Raw genomic sequence first — 18,111 nt, forward strand, 5'->3', positions numbered from 1 at the left:
GTTGATAAAAAATAAAAAAATAAAAACTCCCTCCTCTCTATTTCATTCATACTAAATAATTTTATAATATTATTTTTACTCTATTTCTTGTTCATTTTTCTTACAACATATAACTTTATTTTTTTATTTCTTTTTTGTCAAATTATTTATATTTTATTTTTATTTATCATATTTTTCTCCTCTAAATCAAGCATTCACATAAGTATATCAATGATGCTTATTTATTTTACATCCCATAAAAGCATGTGAAACGAATGAAAAAAAAATTATAAGAGATGTTGTGATATAAAAAAGTGATGGGTTTTAGATCAAAATTAGTTTTTATTATTTACACTTCTATAAATATGTTAATTTTTTAAGAAAGAATTATTCATTTGGTTCTTATAGTTATATAAAATTTATCTTTAGTTACTACACTTAAAAATCATTATTTGTATTCCTTGTACAAATTTTTCTTTACATTGCATCATAGATAAGTTCAAATTCAATTATTGGAGAATTAAGCTCGATGACAAACTTCTTTGTGCATGAAATTATAGAGATATTAAAAAAAAAAATAGTACATATGAACTGAACACAAACAACCGTGTATAATAAATTGAATAGTTAATTTTAATAATAACTATCTTAATAGTTATACAATAATTATTTTTAAATAGTTGACAGTATTTTACACTGAGAATTGATGTTTATCGATGAAACTCTATATAACTCAAATTAATTAAATTATTCGAGAATTAATAATTTGAGGAAAAAATACATTATATATAGGACATATTTCAGCCTTTTATCGGATTTTTTTTTATCAAACTATGTGATTTTGTAAAATAATATAACAAAATAGATTATTTTAAAAATTATTTATTAAATATGAATTATTTTGACATTTGATATCGATTATAATTATAATAAAAAAAATGATGATTTACATCATTATAATCACAATTAATGTAAAAGATCATTTATCTATAACGATTAAAATTAAATATGATATAGAAAGTTGCTAGCTTTATATCATCAGTTATACCTATAATTATTTATCTTTAATAAATAATTTTTAAAACCATCTAATTTAATATATAATTTAACGAAATCACCTAGTTGCGTAAAAAGGTCCTTTTATTGCTCACCACTCACCATGTATACTAGAATTAGAAATTGGGTTCAAAGTCTTGTTTGGTTAACCCCGTCCACACCAAAAGAAAAGCAAATCCAATAAAAACAAAGGTTGTTTTTGTGGAGAAATGTCCCTTGCTTGCGTGGTTGGAAGATGTATAATTGGATAAGTTCTTCGGTAAGCCCCACTTGGAAAGCACAACGTATTTAATCATTAACATTAATTAATCTATAGTATAGTTTTAGTGTGTTTTTAAAATGACTTATACAACTTCTTACACACGCTTGATGTTGAACTCAGTGCTAGTAGGTAATTGAATTTGATTCACCAAGTACGTGACGATGTATTCATATTGTTCTCGTCTTGGATGTTTAAAGAACTTAAGGAAACAACAAGTTTATAAGAAAACTACAACATTCTTAAAATTACGACGCGTCGTAGTTGTATATGTAGTTGCTTAAAATTGTGAAATACCAGAAACCCCGTAGCGTACCAAACAGATATATAAATAAAATTACAGAACTGGAATTAATAAGATTACGTGTAATTTTGATTAAAAAAATTCAACGCACATGCATACTTGAAAACAAGTTTTAATTGAGTTTGAATAGTGCTCTTGTATAAGCCAAACAGTACCCACTCGATCCACACAGGTAACTTGGCAGGTCGGGTGATGCCGACCTGGCATTCCGCAATGTTAGATTTCACTACAAAACGAGGGTTAACGGAAACGTGATCAGAACCTTCTTTGATATTATCTTAGAATGTAAGTTTGAAATTACTTTTAGTGGATATCAGACTTAAATTATTTTCAACAGATAATACAAAATCAAGAACCTAAAGAGAAAAATATAATAGAAAATATTAATCTGATAGTCATTTTATAAGAATGAGGGTTATTAAGAATATACTTTTAAACAAGAAATTATAAGATTTTCTTAGTAATTAAAAGAGAAAACGAGAAAAGGAAAAAAAAGAAACTACAGGTTTAAATTTTTTTTACTAACAATTAATATTGATAGATAAAAAATAAAATATACTTTTAAACACTTTAATTTTTTATAACATTTTTCATTATTAATTAAAAATTATAAATGGAATTCATTACATAAAAAGTAAAACTTGTATAATTTAATAGTTTTCAATAAAATATATTTCAATAATGTGTTAAAAAAATCCGTTACAAGCATTTTTCAAAGTATTAATGAGGGACATGGAATTTGCATTTGGAATCAGAGTAATTTATGCGAATCTGGCATCAGCTGGTATATGTTTGGCTATACATTTTCCATTAAAGATACCTGTACTGGGATTTTGGAATATATTCACTATGAGGTATTATTTCATTGGGCATTTATATGTATTGTCAGTTCTTCTAACTATAGATGGAGAAAATTCTAATTTCATCCTCAAACATGCATGGTATACAAACAAGCTTAAACATGTGGTTGGCAGAAATAACTAGCCATATGAACGTGACCTCACATTACTTCGTATGTGTTTAGATAGGTGCACGTAAAATTAATTTGGAATGAGATTTTATAAAATTGATTTTGGTTAACTCGAAATTATTTCAACTCATAATTAATTTCATATTCAAAATTAATTTTAAATTATTTTTTTAATATAAAATCAAACATGTAAAAATATATCCAAAATCAATTTTATATTCAAAATTAATTCTCTAACGTCAAATCAAACGCACCCAAATTATTTCTAGAATGAAAAATCATTAAGTATAGCTGTAAAAGCACAATAAGATGGTGAAAAGGAATAAGGTATGGATCTTCAAGAACCAATTAAAACCAAGGACATATTTCTTTTTATGTAGCAAAGTGTTAGCACCAAGGTGAATCAGTATTAATTATCTCATTCACTTTTACAAAAGACAACAGCAAATGGGTGTTTTAATGCAAAAATAAATAAATAAAAGGAGTTATGTGAAAATATGTTGGCCTCACAATCATATATCAAATTCATACCCCACCCCATATAATATTGAATGAAAAATCACCAAAAAATCTAAGAAAATGAAAAAAGAAAAGTGAATCTTTATGCATCAACTAAAATCTTTTTTATGATACAATGAACTGCATGCCAATACAACGCCTGAATCATGATCGATAGTGATCACATTCACTTTTACAGGGATGAGTTTAATTTACAAGGATGGGGCAAAAGGGTATTCAAATGTACAAGAAAAATCGCATGGGATAAGAGTGTGTCGTTTATGCATTGATGAAGAAATCATTAGGTGCTTTCACTTTTTCAATGCTAAGCGTATCTATGGAACTGATGAGAGAGACCCACATTAGCATCATTTGCAATCACAATGTCACATAGATTTTTGTGCAAGTGATGATGATGGTGGTGGAAGGATGGGGCACGTAATGGGTATCATTAGCCATGGCCCCACCATCTTTTCTGCTTTAGCTGGGCCTACAACAAAGCTTACCAATAGAAAATTGATTGCAAACGCTTTGAAGTAAGGTGCAAATATATGTTAGTCCTTGTTGCTCTCTTATTCTATAAATTAATTCATGAAAAAAATTGTTTTGAATCTTCTTCACATGTTTTCCTGCTCCCATGTGCCTGTACCTGCAATTAATTTTTCCTCTCACATTCTTTCTTCTTTAAGCTGTGTTTGATTTAAGATAAGAAGGAAGGAATTGGACAACAATTTTATACTTTTTTATATAAGTCTCACATCTTTTATAATTATAATCTTATTTCAAAAAAAAAATCTTTTTATTTTCATTCTTTCTAGTTTCTTCCTCTAAACTAAATATACTCTTTGTTTTGTAAAGTAGAATAATTTATAACATAATTATATTCAAATTAAACACTTACCCACATGACAGTATATCGTCAAGAACAATAAGTTCTAGGGCTCTACCATCCATGCACAACCTTTTCTCCAATACATAAAAAAATTATATATAACTAATTATTTGGTGCTTAATTTTGTAATAGTGGTGTATGTGTTTGAACGAGCTTAATTACATTTTATTTAGACTTATTTTATAATATAAGTACTTCTATTTAAGAAAACCTATGAAAAAAATACTACCTGTATGTTATGTTTATAAATTATTCTTAGCATTTTCAATAAACCATCCAAGATTACTTACGAAAACAACTTACAATTTCTATGAATAATGAAACAGTTTAACCATATTTTTCTCTTTGATTATATAATAAATAACTTCTTATACATAAGTGCTTATATGATAAGTACTTATTAAATAATCACTTCATTAAAATATTAACCCAATTGGAACCTAGATATATAGAGATGAAAATAGAATACCACATAGAGTAATTCTTCTCCTGTTATCTTTTTCATGAGATTTTTTGGTTAAATTTTACACTTGTATCCACTAAATTTTAATTAAATGTTAACCAAGGTAGACCACATATTTTTAGGCTTAAAAATAACTTCAAATTGGGCGAGAATTCATATATTAAGAAATAATCTATATATTTAGTTAAAATTAACAATTAATTGGTTTTTATGTGAGAGAAAGTAACAGAAAAATTAGGGCTCTTGCAAAAGAAAATAAAACTATTTTTTCCTCCAGCAAGGTTCGAACTTCATTCACTATGAAAGAACACACTTTAATTATCACTATAATTTATAATAAAAAATGTATAAATATTATAATAAGTAATATTAATAAGTTCAATTATTTTAAAACTCATAAGCCATTGGATTCCTTTCCATTCTTTCTGGCCTTGTCGCCATCATTGGTCCCTAGCCTCCTTCGCCACAGGTGTTTGAGCATTTGGACAAACAATATGCTTGATAGACGATCTTGTGATACTATATGATAAATAACATAATTCATCAATCTTTAATAAATGCCATGCTATAATTTTCATTTGATTATTGAATATTGATTTTCAAGACTATCATATCCTTTGTTAAAAGAAAATAGTTCTGACTGTTGAAAAAGTATCAACATATTTTATTAACTCCTCACCAAATAATTCCTTCTTCGCATAGTCTTAGAAAATATCTTCATAACATTATTTCTCCCATTAAAATATAGAGAACATGGATTGGGGAAGAGGCAAGGTTCTCAAAGCATAAATTAGAATGGTTGCATTCTTACATTAGAAAATACAATGATGGTCCTGAAAATTTTACATTTATGTACTTGACTAAAAGTAATACTTGCTAATTAAACCCTTGTCATTTTGTTTGAAAGATTATAGCTATATTTGTAATTAGAAAAACATGATGAGCAATCAAGCAATCAAATAGAATTTGTGCAGATTAAAATGTGATATTGTTAATTTCATACAGGACTATTTTGAAACGTTGGTTTCTTATTAGGACTAAAATGTAGTATTTATTTTATATAGAAACAATATATAATGTTAACTTCATGTATGGACTAAAACATAAGAATAGTTTAATGAATCATATGCCACATCAAACATTCACAAATATCAATACTTGTTTAACATTGTTGTAACATATCCAAATCTGTAAGATAAAAAAATATAATATAAAATTTTCTTAGAAATTAAAAGTTAAAATTTTCAATATAGGGACTAATTTATAAATAAATATTAAATATATGAACTAAATGATGAATTTTACTTATGTAGAAAGTTTGAAAAATAATGCTAAGATGTGTGTCCTGTTTATTGAACGAGGAACAGAGACAGTTATTGATTTATGGGTGTTTTTCCTGCATAGTATAAAAATTTACAAGCACCTCCTTTCTATTTCAAAAAGTCTAATTCAAAATGTAAAATTACACTAGAGTGAGCCTTTTGGAATACAAAGAAGGTGCTAGTTGATTTTTATGAGGTGCAGGAAGCATTGATCTATTACATCCCGATCCATCACCTTTTCCATTGTTGGTTTTTTTCTTCCTCATTATTTTCAAAATTACATTCTAGATTGAGCCTTCCGGTATAAAAGGGGGTGCTGGTTGATTTTTATGGGGTGCTGGAAGCATTGTCCTTGATCTATTACATCCGGATCTGTCACTTTTTCCATTGTTAGCAAAAAATTTGTTTTTGGTCCATCCAGAAATTGTTGGGTTTTTTTTTTTCACCGTCATTTTTCTGTTATTTTTTCTTTTTGTCAAAATCCATTGGTCTGATGTCAAACACAGGCTTTTTCTCTATGATTCAGAGTTTTTGATGGGTCAACAATCAAGGCTGGACTCATGAGTCACGTCCGGCAATTGTTTTGCGCACTAGTCAAATTGCTGGTTATTACAATATTGTTCTTCCATAATTGATGGACAAATCTAATATTGTTCTTCCATAAAGCTAATATGGATATTGGTTAAAACGTTTTTCTAATAACTTAAAAGTCACAGGTTTGAATCCTGCATGAACCATTAATTTTAAATTATTTTATAAAATATTTTTAAAAAAATTATAATTCGTATATGGATTATGTGTTATGTTTATGGATTATGTAAACTTATGGATTACAAATATGTAAGTTTATCGTAAATTTGAATCCGTAAGCTTATTCTTACGGATTGCGTATCCGTATAAGCTTTACAAAAAGATAATATTAGGGTGTACCAGCAATTAGACTGTGCGTAAAGCAATTGCCGTCACGTCCTCTTAACGGCCCAAATTTATTTGTAATATTTCATTCACTTGGGCCCAAACATGCCCTTTTAGGGTACCTTTTTCTCCTTTAGCTGTAATTTCATTTTATGTTATTTATCGCTTTAGATGAGATTCAGGTACTTTTTTCTTTCCTTTATTTATTTATTTTTTCTTGTAGGAAAGTATGCATTTCTTGTAAGAACACATTCTTCTGAAGCCATCAAACCGAAAGCAAATTCTTGAAAAGCATCCATGGGAAGCTTTAGTTGAATTGAATCTTTCTAAATTTTATTTTATAGTGAAAGATTGCAAAGAAAATTTATTAAATTGAAGAAATTCTTCTGTATAAAATATTTCACTAACAAGATTGATTTAAGAGTGAGACTTGAAATAAATTTCAAAAATATTTTTTTTACTTCAAATGAAAGAGTTAGATGTTAAGTCTTTTTGCCAACATAATTTACTTTTTTACTTTATAAAAACTAATAAGAATTTATTTTATGGCCCAAAAAATTAATTTCACCAATCTTATCCTTAGGTAAACCTTGATCATAGAAAGATTAAATTGAGTTTTTTTCTTCAATAAAATGCATGTACTTCTCACTCCCGGGATGGATCTAAACGAGGACAAGCAGGGGCTCAAATCCTCCCTTTCTTTGAACTTTTCATGTATATACCTATATATTTTAAATTTAATTATAAAAAATTAATTTAGTATGTTGTTATTATAATAATGGTTAATGTTAATTATATAAAATTATATAAAATTAGTTGTATTTGTTGTTTTATTATAATAATTAAAGTGATAACTAGTATAAAAATACACAACTAAAATATAAAAATTAGTATCAAGCGTAAAAATAGTAAATTTAACTATGTTTCAATTAAAATAATATATTTTTTTAGAAGAACACTAGTTTCAACTAAACCCTAGAACTAGTTTTATTATCCAATCTAGGGTTAATTAAGTAAATAATGTTCTTCTCAACAAAAAAAAGTAATGTTAATGATTAAATGGGTTAAATTACTCAATTGATTCTTTTAACGATTTGAAAATTTTTAAATAGGTTTCTAAAATAAAAAAATAATAATTGGGTGATTTGGGTCCTATCGATCGTGTAAATAATGTTTAATTAGATTCTTAGGTTTCTTAACATCACCATAAAAACTGCTATAAATTAACCGAACTTATTTTTTTAGTTTAAGATATAATCCAATATAATTATAAAAATTGTGTATTTTTTTTTCAAATTCTCAAATAATTTAGAGACTAATGGAGTAATTTAAACTAATTAAAGTATCACTAAAATGTTATATAAGCTTTGCATTTTCTACATATATAAAATAATTAATCATGGTTGGCTGTATTGAAAACTCGTATATGTAGCTTCATAACTGAATTCTATTCTATAGAAATCAAATCCATCAATTGTGGCCGCAATTTCAGGTCTTGTGGACATACTAAAGACATACACAGCTAGCACTATTGCCATCCCAAAAAAATCAAATTGACCATTGGATTGTGTATAGAGAATGTGTGTCCCACATTTCCACCAATAGTGAACAAACTTCCAAACCACTTTTTCTCTTGAATCAATAATCAATTATGATAATAGCTATGCACCATCGAAACTTAGGAAGTGGAGTCCATGACTTATGCATGTAGCAACAAGAGCCAGACAAACATACCATCCAAGGATTAAAAGCCACTAAACTAACTCCACCTTTCTCCTAACATGCATAAATAATTAAATATTTAAAACTATTTTGTGATGGTATATTATATTGGACTATATTTATGTGTCTTCCCTGTTTTCTTGGCACTGAATCATATATTAATCAGCACACTTAGTTAGATTAATGAAGATTAGTTGTGGCTATGGGTTTCTGCGATATTCAACTTAATAGAGACCAAAGTCGTCTCTGTGTATTGATTGAGGTCAACAAGAATGCTGTTCGAGTTTATTGCTTGCAGCAGTCAGCATCAATATTTTTTTTTTCTTTTACTGCAAAGACTACAGATTTTTTTTTTATTAGAACCAATTATAATTATGTTTAAATCAAATAAAATTTCTATAGACAAAAAAGATCTCTTTATTATTTCTGTCTTCTCTATTTTTATTCATCCTATTTTGAATCTATTTTTTCCTTCCTACCAAGTACAGTAAGTAAATTTTCAAGGGTGTTTAATTACAAATACTTTCTCTGGAGTATATAATCATTTATATAGCAAAAAAAAGAATTTAATAAATATCCACATCCTATAAAGAAATAAGGGTTAAAGAAAATACAAATATATAAATAGGTGAAGCATGGGTTTGGATTTGCGTCTATTATTCATTTTTACCCGTCAAATTTCCTGAAAAATACAGAACAAACTAAGTAGTTGCTTTAATTTTGACGTTGCAGTCAAGCATTCAACCAAATATGCAGGAAATTAACGGTTGATAATTCGGTGATAATTTGTTGTTAATGAGAGAATCTAGGGATTAGTTACAAATATAAAGTAACTATATGATAAATTAAAGGTCTCAAAGCTTACAATGCTAATTACAAGCTTATAAACATTATTGCTTGAGAGAAAACTGTAGAAGCCACACAAGATTCATAAACTGAAATGGACAGTTGCAAATGAGAAAGTAAACTTTTACTGTCACACCGCAACAGGTGAGCATTACACTCAATTGTTTTTTCTTTTGTCGAAACATGCATCTCTAAAATCTTCTATGATGCCCTTGTTCTAGCATTATGTCCATTTTAGCCACTAATTACACTTATCCCTGATATCATATATATGTTGTGTTCTTATATATAAATCATGTTAATAATAATCTTTAATTAATCAATGCATAAAATTCTAAACTCTAACAAAAAATTAAAATATCTAAATCAGTTGATTAAACAAGATATATGAATTATTATTATAAATCTCTAATACTATCTTTAATTCCTATGAATTAATAAAATTAAAAAAGAAAAAACTCTAACAACAATAAGAGAATAAGAGGATTGATTGAACAAATCAGCATGCAAAAGAAAGATACGTGGAAATAGTATAGAAGCAAATTTTTAGGCGTTGATGAGGGGAAATTGAAGTTGCAGTCATAATTGGAGAAGCACTCAAGTAGGGGCAAGATCCTGCAACTGTAAAGACCTCATGTCCTCGTGCCATCACGTGTACCTCCAAATACCAAATCAGATTAAACTCATCAGTACTGTGTTGTTGCTTGCTGCTGTATACTTGTGCAATTAATCATGAGTTCTAAATTGGGAAACTGGCCAATTCGATTTTTGGATAATGTTGTCATCCATGAACCACGCATGGCATTGTTCACGTAAATTGCCAAGTGGATACCACTGTGCTTAGCATTACCTCGAGAATGATTATAAATTTAATTTCTCATAATATCTTCTTCTTTTAATTTTTTACTTTTTTTTATATAGTTATCGGGGATTTTATAAGATTATTATATAATAGAACACAACATATAATATCAGGGATAACTAGCATTCACTAAGGGTCCCTTAAGTATGTTAAATTTTTATACTCTTCTCTTGGACTCGAATAAATGACTTGAGCATCGATTGGAATTCTTGAAGATACCCCCAATTTAGTCTCTACTTGTGAATCTTCCCCAATGCCATTAGGCAATATTGCTTGAAAGGTTGGTAAGAAATATAAAATCCCAAATTGAATAAGAGTGGACAAGTTGAATATCATCCAAGAAAATGAGACTCACAATCCAAATGTTTTAAGGTTTTGAATTGAATTAATGTGGTATCAAATTTATTTGTGTAATTTGTTCATGATCATTGATAGAAATCTCTCAATGTTTTACTCCCTTATATTCCCAACAACTATCATTACACTATTTCTCTAGCTATTATTTATTATTAGTTAATAAAATCATGAGTGAAATTCATTAAATAAAATTTGGTTCCTAAAAAAAATTGTAATTTCTAAAAACAAATCAGTTAATGATAAAGAGTGTGCTGAAAAGATTTTATCAAAGCTTGTGTTATGTACTAAGATTTTCTCTATTAAAATTCTTTTACGGCAAATAAATTTATGTTTTTGATTTTTTTTTAGTTTATTATTTCATACATTTATTTATAGAGTTCGATTTTCTCTCATTTGAATGTTTTTGCCTTTTTATATTTCTAACCATTTAAATTTTATAGGTATTTTTCCTATTTTTCCTATAAACATTTGATCAAAACTTATTATTTTACTACATATATTGAGTTTAAATAGAAAAAAAAAATACTTTCAGTTTTCAATATAATACCCACGAAAAAAGCTTTTTTCTTTCGAAAATTTTATATCTTTCAATTTTATTTTTTTCAAGTTCTAATAAATTGAACCCAAGAATCTCTATTAAGAGGACTTAATTTGTGCAAATATTATTGTCAATCTGAGGGTTAATAATCTCACAACTTTACTTAAGATTCCTATTTAATGACCAAAAACAACTCTCGCTCAAATTGAAATCTAAACTTAAGCATAAAATTTAAAAACGTCTTAATTTTCTAACATAATTATGTTTTATTCTTTATACAAATTTTTTTGTTATATAATAAATTTTAGGTAAATATGCTCCAAATTATTATCGTGCGTAGACACTCCAGCGAGTTTATTAAATGAGTTAGTTGGTGTATCAGTTTCCCGTTATTATGACTTTTTCTCGTGTTCATTTCATAAAATAAGAGCAATGAAGGATGCTATTAATTGAAAAGGAAAAACATTTAAAAAAGTAAAAGTGTCTAAATGCAAGCAACGGCCAACGGTGACCATCATTTGCGCAACGCCCACCTACCTGCCTGTGCAATACAAACTACAGTGTATCTGAAATATTTTTCAATAATTTCTTAACTAATACTTTAATAATAAAATATTAAAAATAAATATATTTAGACTATAATTTTATGCAAAAAAAATAATATTTTATACTGTCAAACAATTGAAGTATAATCTTACAAATTTATCCCAAAATTTGATTTGTGACTAAATAATAATATTAACTCTTTTTAATTATATGTCAGTGTATGAACTACGTATACTTACTCACGTATTAATATTTTAAGAATATATACATAATAAAATGATTCTTACTACTAATTAAGAGAATCGTTAAAACCATTATAAAAGTTAGAATTGTTTAACTACAATATCTACTTAATTAATAGAACAATATCCATATACCCCACGCCCTAAAAGCTACACTAATTTCTCATTTAGTATGATGATTTAGGCAAAGAAGTTAATGATGTATTTATGTTCTTTTTTTAGGATAATGATGTACTTATGTTACACCCAAAAAAATTATGTACTTATGTTAATCTAATCTCATGTAAGAAAAGCCATACTTATGTCCCTTCGAGCCAAAAAGTAAATTCGAGATCTTAGTTCAAAGTTGTCCGTTCACTATTCCATACTGTTGTTTAAACGGTCTACCAAAGAAACTATGCTAATCTTTTTTTGGTACAAAAAGAAACTATGTTAAACTAATCAAATTAAAAATACGACATGTACCAAAAGTATTGTGACATGTAAATTTACATTTTTAGATCAATTATATTAGTTGATCACTCAGATTTAAATCTTATGTTCTTTTAACACATCAAAATGATGATCAAATTTATGTAAAGGATATACCCATAACATCGCATAACAGCACAAGGGAAAATAAAATTATATGGTGTGTAAAATCTAAATGATTAGGTATTATTCTTAAAGATACATTAAATTTGTCGCGTGAGTGTGTTCAATTGCGTAAATTTCGCAGTTCCATTGCGGGACATGATTCTTCTTTGTCAACAATTTGTGCAAAATACTTTATACAATTATTATTTATTTGGTAGGCAATGATTTAATTATTTATTAAATTGAAGCCTCTAACAAATGTTCCACTTTAAGTATACTGTAGCTAATTAAATGAAGTCATATGCATGCTTATATTATTCTCCCTTCGTCTCAAAATAGGTTGCATCCTATGTTATTTTACATATATTAAAAATAATAATAAATAAATAAATAAAAATAATTTATAAAACTAACACTATTATTAATATTACCTTAATAAGATAGAGAGACCTTTATTAGGAACATTAGTAAAAAATATATAATTAATATTACATTAAAAAGCTAAATAACACTTATTTTGAGACAAATATTTTTTTCAAATATAAGATTTATTTTAGAATCAAAACGACATGTTTGATCTTTGCTGAATTAGCTCATCATCTAAAACACCAAGTATTTGATTCAATGATTTCGCAAGTCGCAACACAAATGTTATATTATAATTATTAGTACATTATCTGCAACTTACCAATAAATCATAATTATCAGTTTGATCATAGGTCTATTCGTGATAATGTGAGTATTTTGTTAGTTTTATTGCAAACTTTATAATAAGGCACGAACATTTCGCCTACCTATATTTAGAAAATTTTGAATTAATTACGATCATAATAACACTTTCTATTCTCTTTGTTTTTTTTTTTTTTAAGATTAACATTCTCTATCATCTGAAACCCCATCAGCTAATTTTTCCCTTTTCAGTTAAATTCTTATCTGCATGTGACACAGCAATAACTTTTTTTAAAATCAAAATAATATAGGAAAATTTCACAAAAACACAAAAAAAATTGTAATTAAAAATGCCAAAACATATTAACCAACACAATAAATTAATAATTTACACTGAGTACTTCCCGGATAATATTTGTTAAATGATCTCAACAATATCATCCTCACTAAATATGCTGTTGTTTAATTACCTTCAACATGCCTTATTTTGAGTTAAAATTTGTATTAAAATAAATAAATTAGCTAAAATACTATCTTTAATTTAGCAAGAATGGAAAAAGTCCGTATGAAAATAATATATAAATAAATAAATCACAACAATATTACTTAAGGTTTAAGGCGAAGGTTAGAGTGTAACATTCATTATCAATTTATCTGCTCAGCAGCGAGGTCTCTTCAACGCTCCAAAACGCCAAGTTGCTATCACGCGCGACGCAAAACAGAAGAAAAAGCTCTGAAAATCACATCACGCTCTGCAAAGTGCGAGTGGCAGTCACGTAGTACATCGCGGTAACTGTATCCAAATAAATACAGCATTGCCGTTCAAGAAAACAATAACGAAAAATAAGTTTCTGTTTCGTAACATAACAACGTGTAAAAGAGGTTAGAAATTATTGTTTTTGTGGATACTAAGAAAGAGAATGAGAGAGAAATTTAAGCAATGATCCTTGCTCTCGCTCTCACCCATTTTGATTTTGTCCTGAGAAATTATCCCAAAAATTAAAAAAATACAAAATTACCTAACAATTTTCCCTTCTATTTCATTTGCTCAGTAAAATAATTATAACAATAAAAAAAATGTTTGGTATTGCATCGTATAAATCTATGTATGTAAACTGAAGTGGCGTCCTTCAAATCTTGCAACTCTCGTTGGTTCTCATTTTGTCTTTTTTCTCTCTCTAAAATTCTAGAGCGAGAAAAAGGAGAGCTTAAAGTGGTGCAACAGTTCAATTGATGAACGAGTGATTGATTATTGATCTCTCCTTTTGACTTTCCAATTCATGTTCTCATTTTCCCTTTGATTTCTCCTTCTGGGATTTTTTTTTCCTCCCTCCCCTCAATTTGATGATCATTTTTTAAAGGTTTCGCATTGGAACAATTGTAGGAAAAAAAAACTTCAATGGTTGAGTTTTTCTTGTTCTCTGTTTGGTCCTAAATGTACCATCACCAAAAGCACATGAACAAAGTGGGGTTTGCTAGGAGTTATGTTCATTAGATTGGTGACTCAACATTTTTCCAGAATTGGCATCATCATCTTTGGAGGGCATAAGTCTTTACACACACGATCAATAAAACAATTCCACACCTTGTGAATTTGTTATCATTTTTTGTGTCATTATATTTCAGCTCCAAAATTCACCTAATTAAAGCCTCAAAGGGTTTCTTTCTTCTTCTTTTTGATCAATTCAGATTTGTTTTTTCTAGTGATCATGGGTTGTGCAAGTTCAAAGCAAAAGAAATGTCGGCGATGCAATGCTCCTTATTCTCCTGCTCCTAGAAGCTATTCAATGCACGTTCATCACCCACCTCTAGCAGAAGGTGATAGCTACCATGTTGTGGCACTCACTTCCACAACATTGGGCACTCTCAAACTCAATTCCCCTGCTCCAACTCAAAATTTTGCAAATTGTGACCATGATTTCAAGCTTTCCAATGGCAAGGTTGGAAACGCTGAAAGTTTCAGGTTTGATAGTGAGAGCTTTGTGCAAAGGCTTGAGGAGAAGGAGAAGGAGAAGAAGAGTGAGGTATTGGAGAAAGATAAGAAAGAAGAGTTCTCAATGGGGCTAATTGAGGCCAAGACTTGGTCTAACATGATTGAGCAAAAGTTGCCAAAAGTTTTTCCCAAGACCCCAATTAGAACACCACCTGGTGAGCCTGAGACAATCAACACATGGGAACTCATGGAAGGCCTTGAAGACACCACCACGCCTTTCCGGTCGCCGAGCCACTTCCGGAGTTTCTCTTTTGATTTCAATGGTGGTGATGATGTTGGTGTTGGTGATGGTGGTGTTGATGTTGATGTTGATGTTGATCCACCCAAGATGAGTGTTGTTGCTTCTCCAAAACCCATGTGGCTTCTCATGACCGAGGAGGAGTCAAGACTCAACCCTGAAATCTCAGATTTTGATCCTGAAGTGATTTCCTCATTCAGAAAGTCCTTGCAACAGCTCTCTCCGGATAGCCCCTTCCACCTTCAACCGGCGCCGCCGGGCGATGAAGAAGACAAGCATGGGACTAAAAAGGGGTCCCCATTTGAGGAAAATGAATTTGTTGTGGATGATGTCAAGGTTGATGATCCATGTGGGAAGGACAAGGTGGTGTTGTATTTCACTAGCTTACGCGGCGTGCGAAAGACTTACGAGGCTTGCTGCCAAGTGAGGATGATTCTGAAGGGATTGGGAGTAAGAGTGGATGAGAGGGATGTGTCAATGCATTCAGGGTTCAAGGAAGAGCTTAAAGAGCTATTGGGTGATGGCTATGGTAGTTTAGGATTGCCAAGAGTGTTTCTTGGGGGGAATTACATTGGTGGAGCTGAGGAAATTCAGAGGCTGCATGAGGATGGGAAGCTTGAGAAGCTTTTGGTTTGTTGTGAGAAGATTGAGGACAGTGTTGGAGGTGATGGAGGAGGGGGAGTGTGTGAGGCTTGTGGGGATATAAGGTTTGTTCCTTGTGAAACATGTTGTGGAAGCTGTAAAATTTACTATACAGGTGATGAAGAAGATGAAGAAGAATATGTTGATGGTGAAGTGGGGGAGTGTGGATTCCAGCGTTGCCCTGATTGCAATGAAAATGGACTAATTCGTTGCCCCATGTGTTGCTGTTAGTTCTCAAATTTCCAGGTGACACTTAACAAGAGGTACTAAAAACCAAATTTTTGAGTTTTTGTTCTTCAGGGCATTTTGTATTTGGTGAGATTTTGTTGTACAGTCAAGTTTTTTTATGTGTTGGATACTTACTAGTGAAAGAGTGAATAACGTGTTCTAATCACTGCCCTCTGCATAATCAGTGCAGTTTGCTACATAGTGTATACTTTTTCATTTTCCCTTTTGTACACAATTGCCTTTCTTGCAAAATCAAGGAGAAATGCAAAAGAGCATTATAAAGTTAGTTACTATGATTTGCATTCTTTCACTTAACGTGTACTCCTTTTTCACAAATTTGAAACATGCGATGTAATTTTGAAAGTTGTTGCATTTGGGGGCTTGAAGCTTTCTAAGCCTAGTGTTGAACCTGCCTTGAGCTAATTACAGAATGCACTTGAGGGTCTGGGGTTTATGAGCTCAATGCAATTATCATGCTTGTCATCTTTTTGTTATCAAATTTTGACCACTATACGAGCTAAGACCGTTAATGGTTAGCACATCTATTCAATTCTAGACCCTGACTTTTTGTTGGATTGCAATTGATTGGTTACTGATAAAAGAACCGTGACCAATTTTTTAAAAAACTTCAAGTAATTTAATCGTTCTCTGCTTTACTGGCTTCTTTTAAAACTTCTAAGCATGGTTGCACATTTTCTTATTTATATATAAACTCATGCTAAGTGGGAACATAAAATAGCATATCAGGTGTACATAGTCTAGGTCAATTTCGGCGAGAGACTTGTGATTGAGTCAAATCACGTTTCTCTGGATGGAATAGCACTATATATAAATGTGAATATATCTCCACTATCCTCCCCAAAATAATAGGCATATAATTTATTTCTAAAAGAGAGCTTTTACGATTTCAAACCCAATAGACGAATTCTTCTAAAACCTACTGAACAGTTCAAAAGCACATTAAAGTTAAAGAAGTTTCAAAAAGCAGCAGATATAGTTTTATATTATTCTAATTTAAGGTTTTACTATTTGTTTATTTTTTTTCTTTTATTCTTCTCAACCATTACGCCCAAATTAGAGGTTTGGTTTTTGGCTTTCAAGAATATTTTTAGAAGAGACTAATCTGTCAAATTGCCATAAAAAACTGAAGAAAAAGATTATTCTTAATGGTGTTTTTTTATACACGTATAAATTTTAGCATGACTTTAAAATAAAGAAATTTTAGTCTATTGCTTTGAATTCTGATCATCTAAGCAAGAAAATGACACTGCATGGTCCAAATGGTCCAAAATTCTTAAAGACAAGAAGAATCACCAATTTTGACTTCAGGTTTCACCACAGCATATATTTCCAAAGAAGCGGTTTAAAATTGAAAAAGGGGTTTTAAGACTTTTATTTACTTGGCTGATCGTTACATGGCGGTGCCATATTTGAGGCACCTTATCATGTGAAATAATTGCTACAATTCATAGAGATTACGATTAGAAATTCATGTCGTGCCATTTACAAAAGAATTCACCACTAAGGAACGCCTGAATCATACAAATGATTTGTGCCAAAGAAGCAAACTTTTTTTTTTCTTTACCTACTTGTGTCCTTTCTTAATTATCTTCTTGTGTTAATGCAATCAATGGACCTAGATGCAAGAAAATCCCTATAGGCTACATGTCCCTTGTCGTCCAATCAAGATCACAAACACGTTTAGGTGGAGGGCAGTGTTAAATATGTGTAAATGCCAATAGCTTATTTATGTGGAGGGCAGTGTTAAATGTAGAATACACAAATGATGTACATCATTTTTCTTATGGTTTCTTGTGAAATCATAAAAATCACCTAACATTGTCAGTGACCCCAACAGATATAAACATATTTGATTTAAAAGGGATCAATGCATGATCACAAAGGGTATAGTATTAGATTGGCGTGAAAAATAATTACTTAGTAACTTTATGTCCAAACATATAGTTCTTTTTATTATTATTTGGCATGTTGGT

The 18,111-nt window shown here is 29.6% G+C and overlaps 1 protein-coding gene across 1 annotated transcript; it reads left to right on the forward strand.

Moving 5' to 3' along the window:
- The first annotated feature begins 14,022 nt into the window (after positions 1–14,022).
- On the forward strand, positions 14,023–16,399 carry LOC100783996 (uncharacterized protein At3g28850). The gene has a single exon (XM_006602850.4). The coding sequence runs from the start codon at positions 14,726–14,728 to the stop codon at positions 16,118–16,120; it is 1,395 nt and encodes a 464-aa protein (XP_006602913.1). The 5' UTR covers positions 14,023–14,725; the 3' UTR covers positions 16,121–16,399.
- The last annotated feature ends 1,712 nt before the right edge of the window (positions 16,400–18,111 follow it).

This window comes from Glycine max, chromosome 18 (assembly GCF_000004515.6).
Source record: "Glycine max cultivar Williams 82 chromosome 18, Glycine_max_v4.0, whole genome shotgun sequence".
NCBI classification, from domain to species: Eukaryota; Viridiplantae; Streptophyta; class Magnoliopsida; order Fabales; family Fabaceae; genus Glycine; species Glycine max.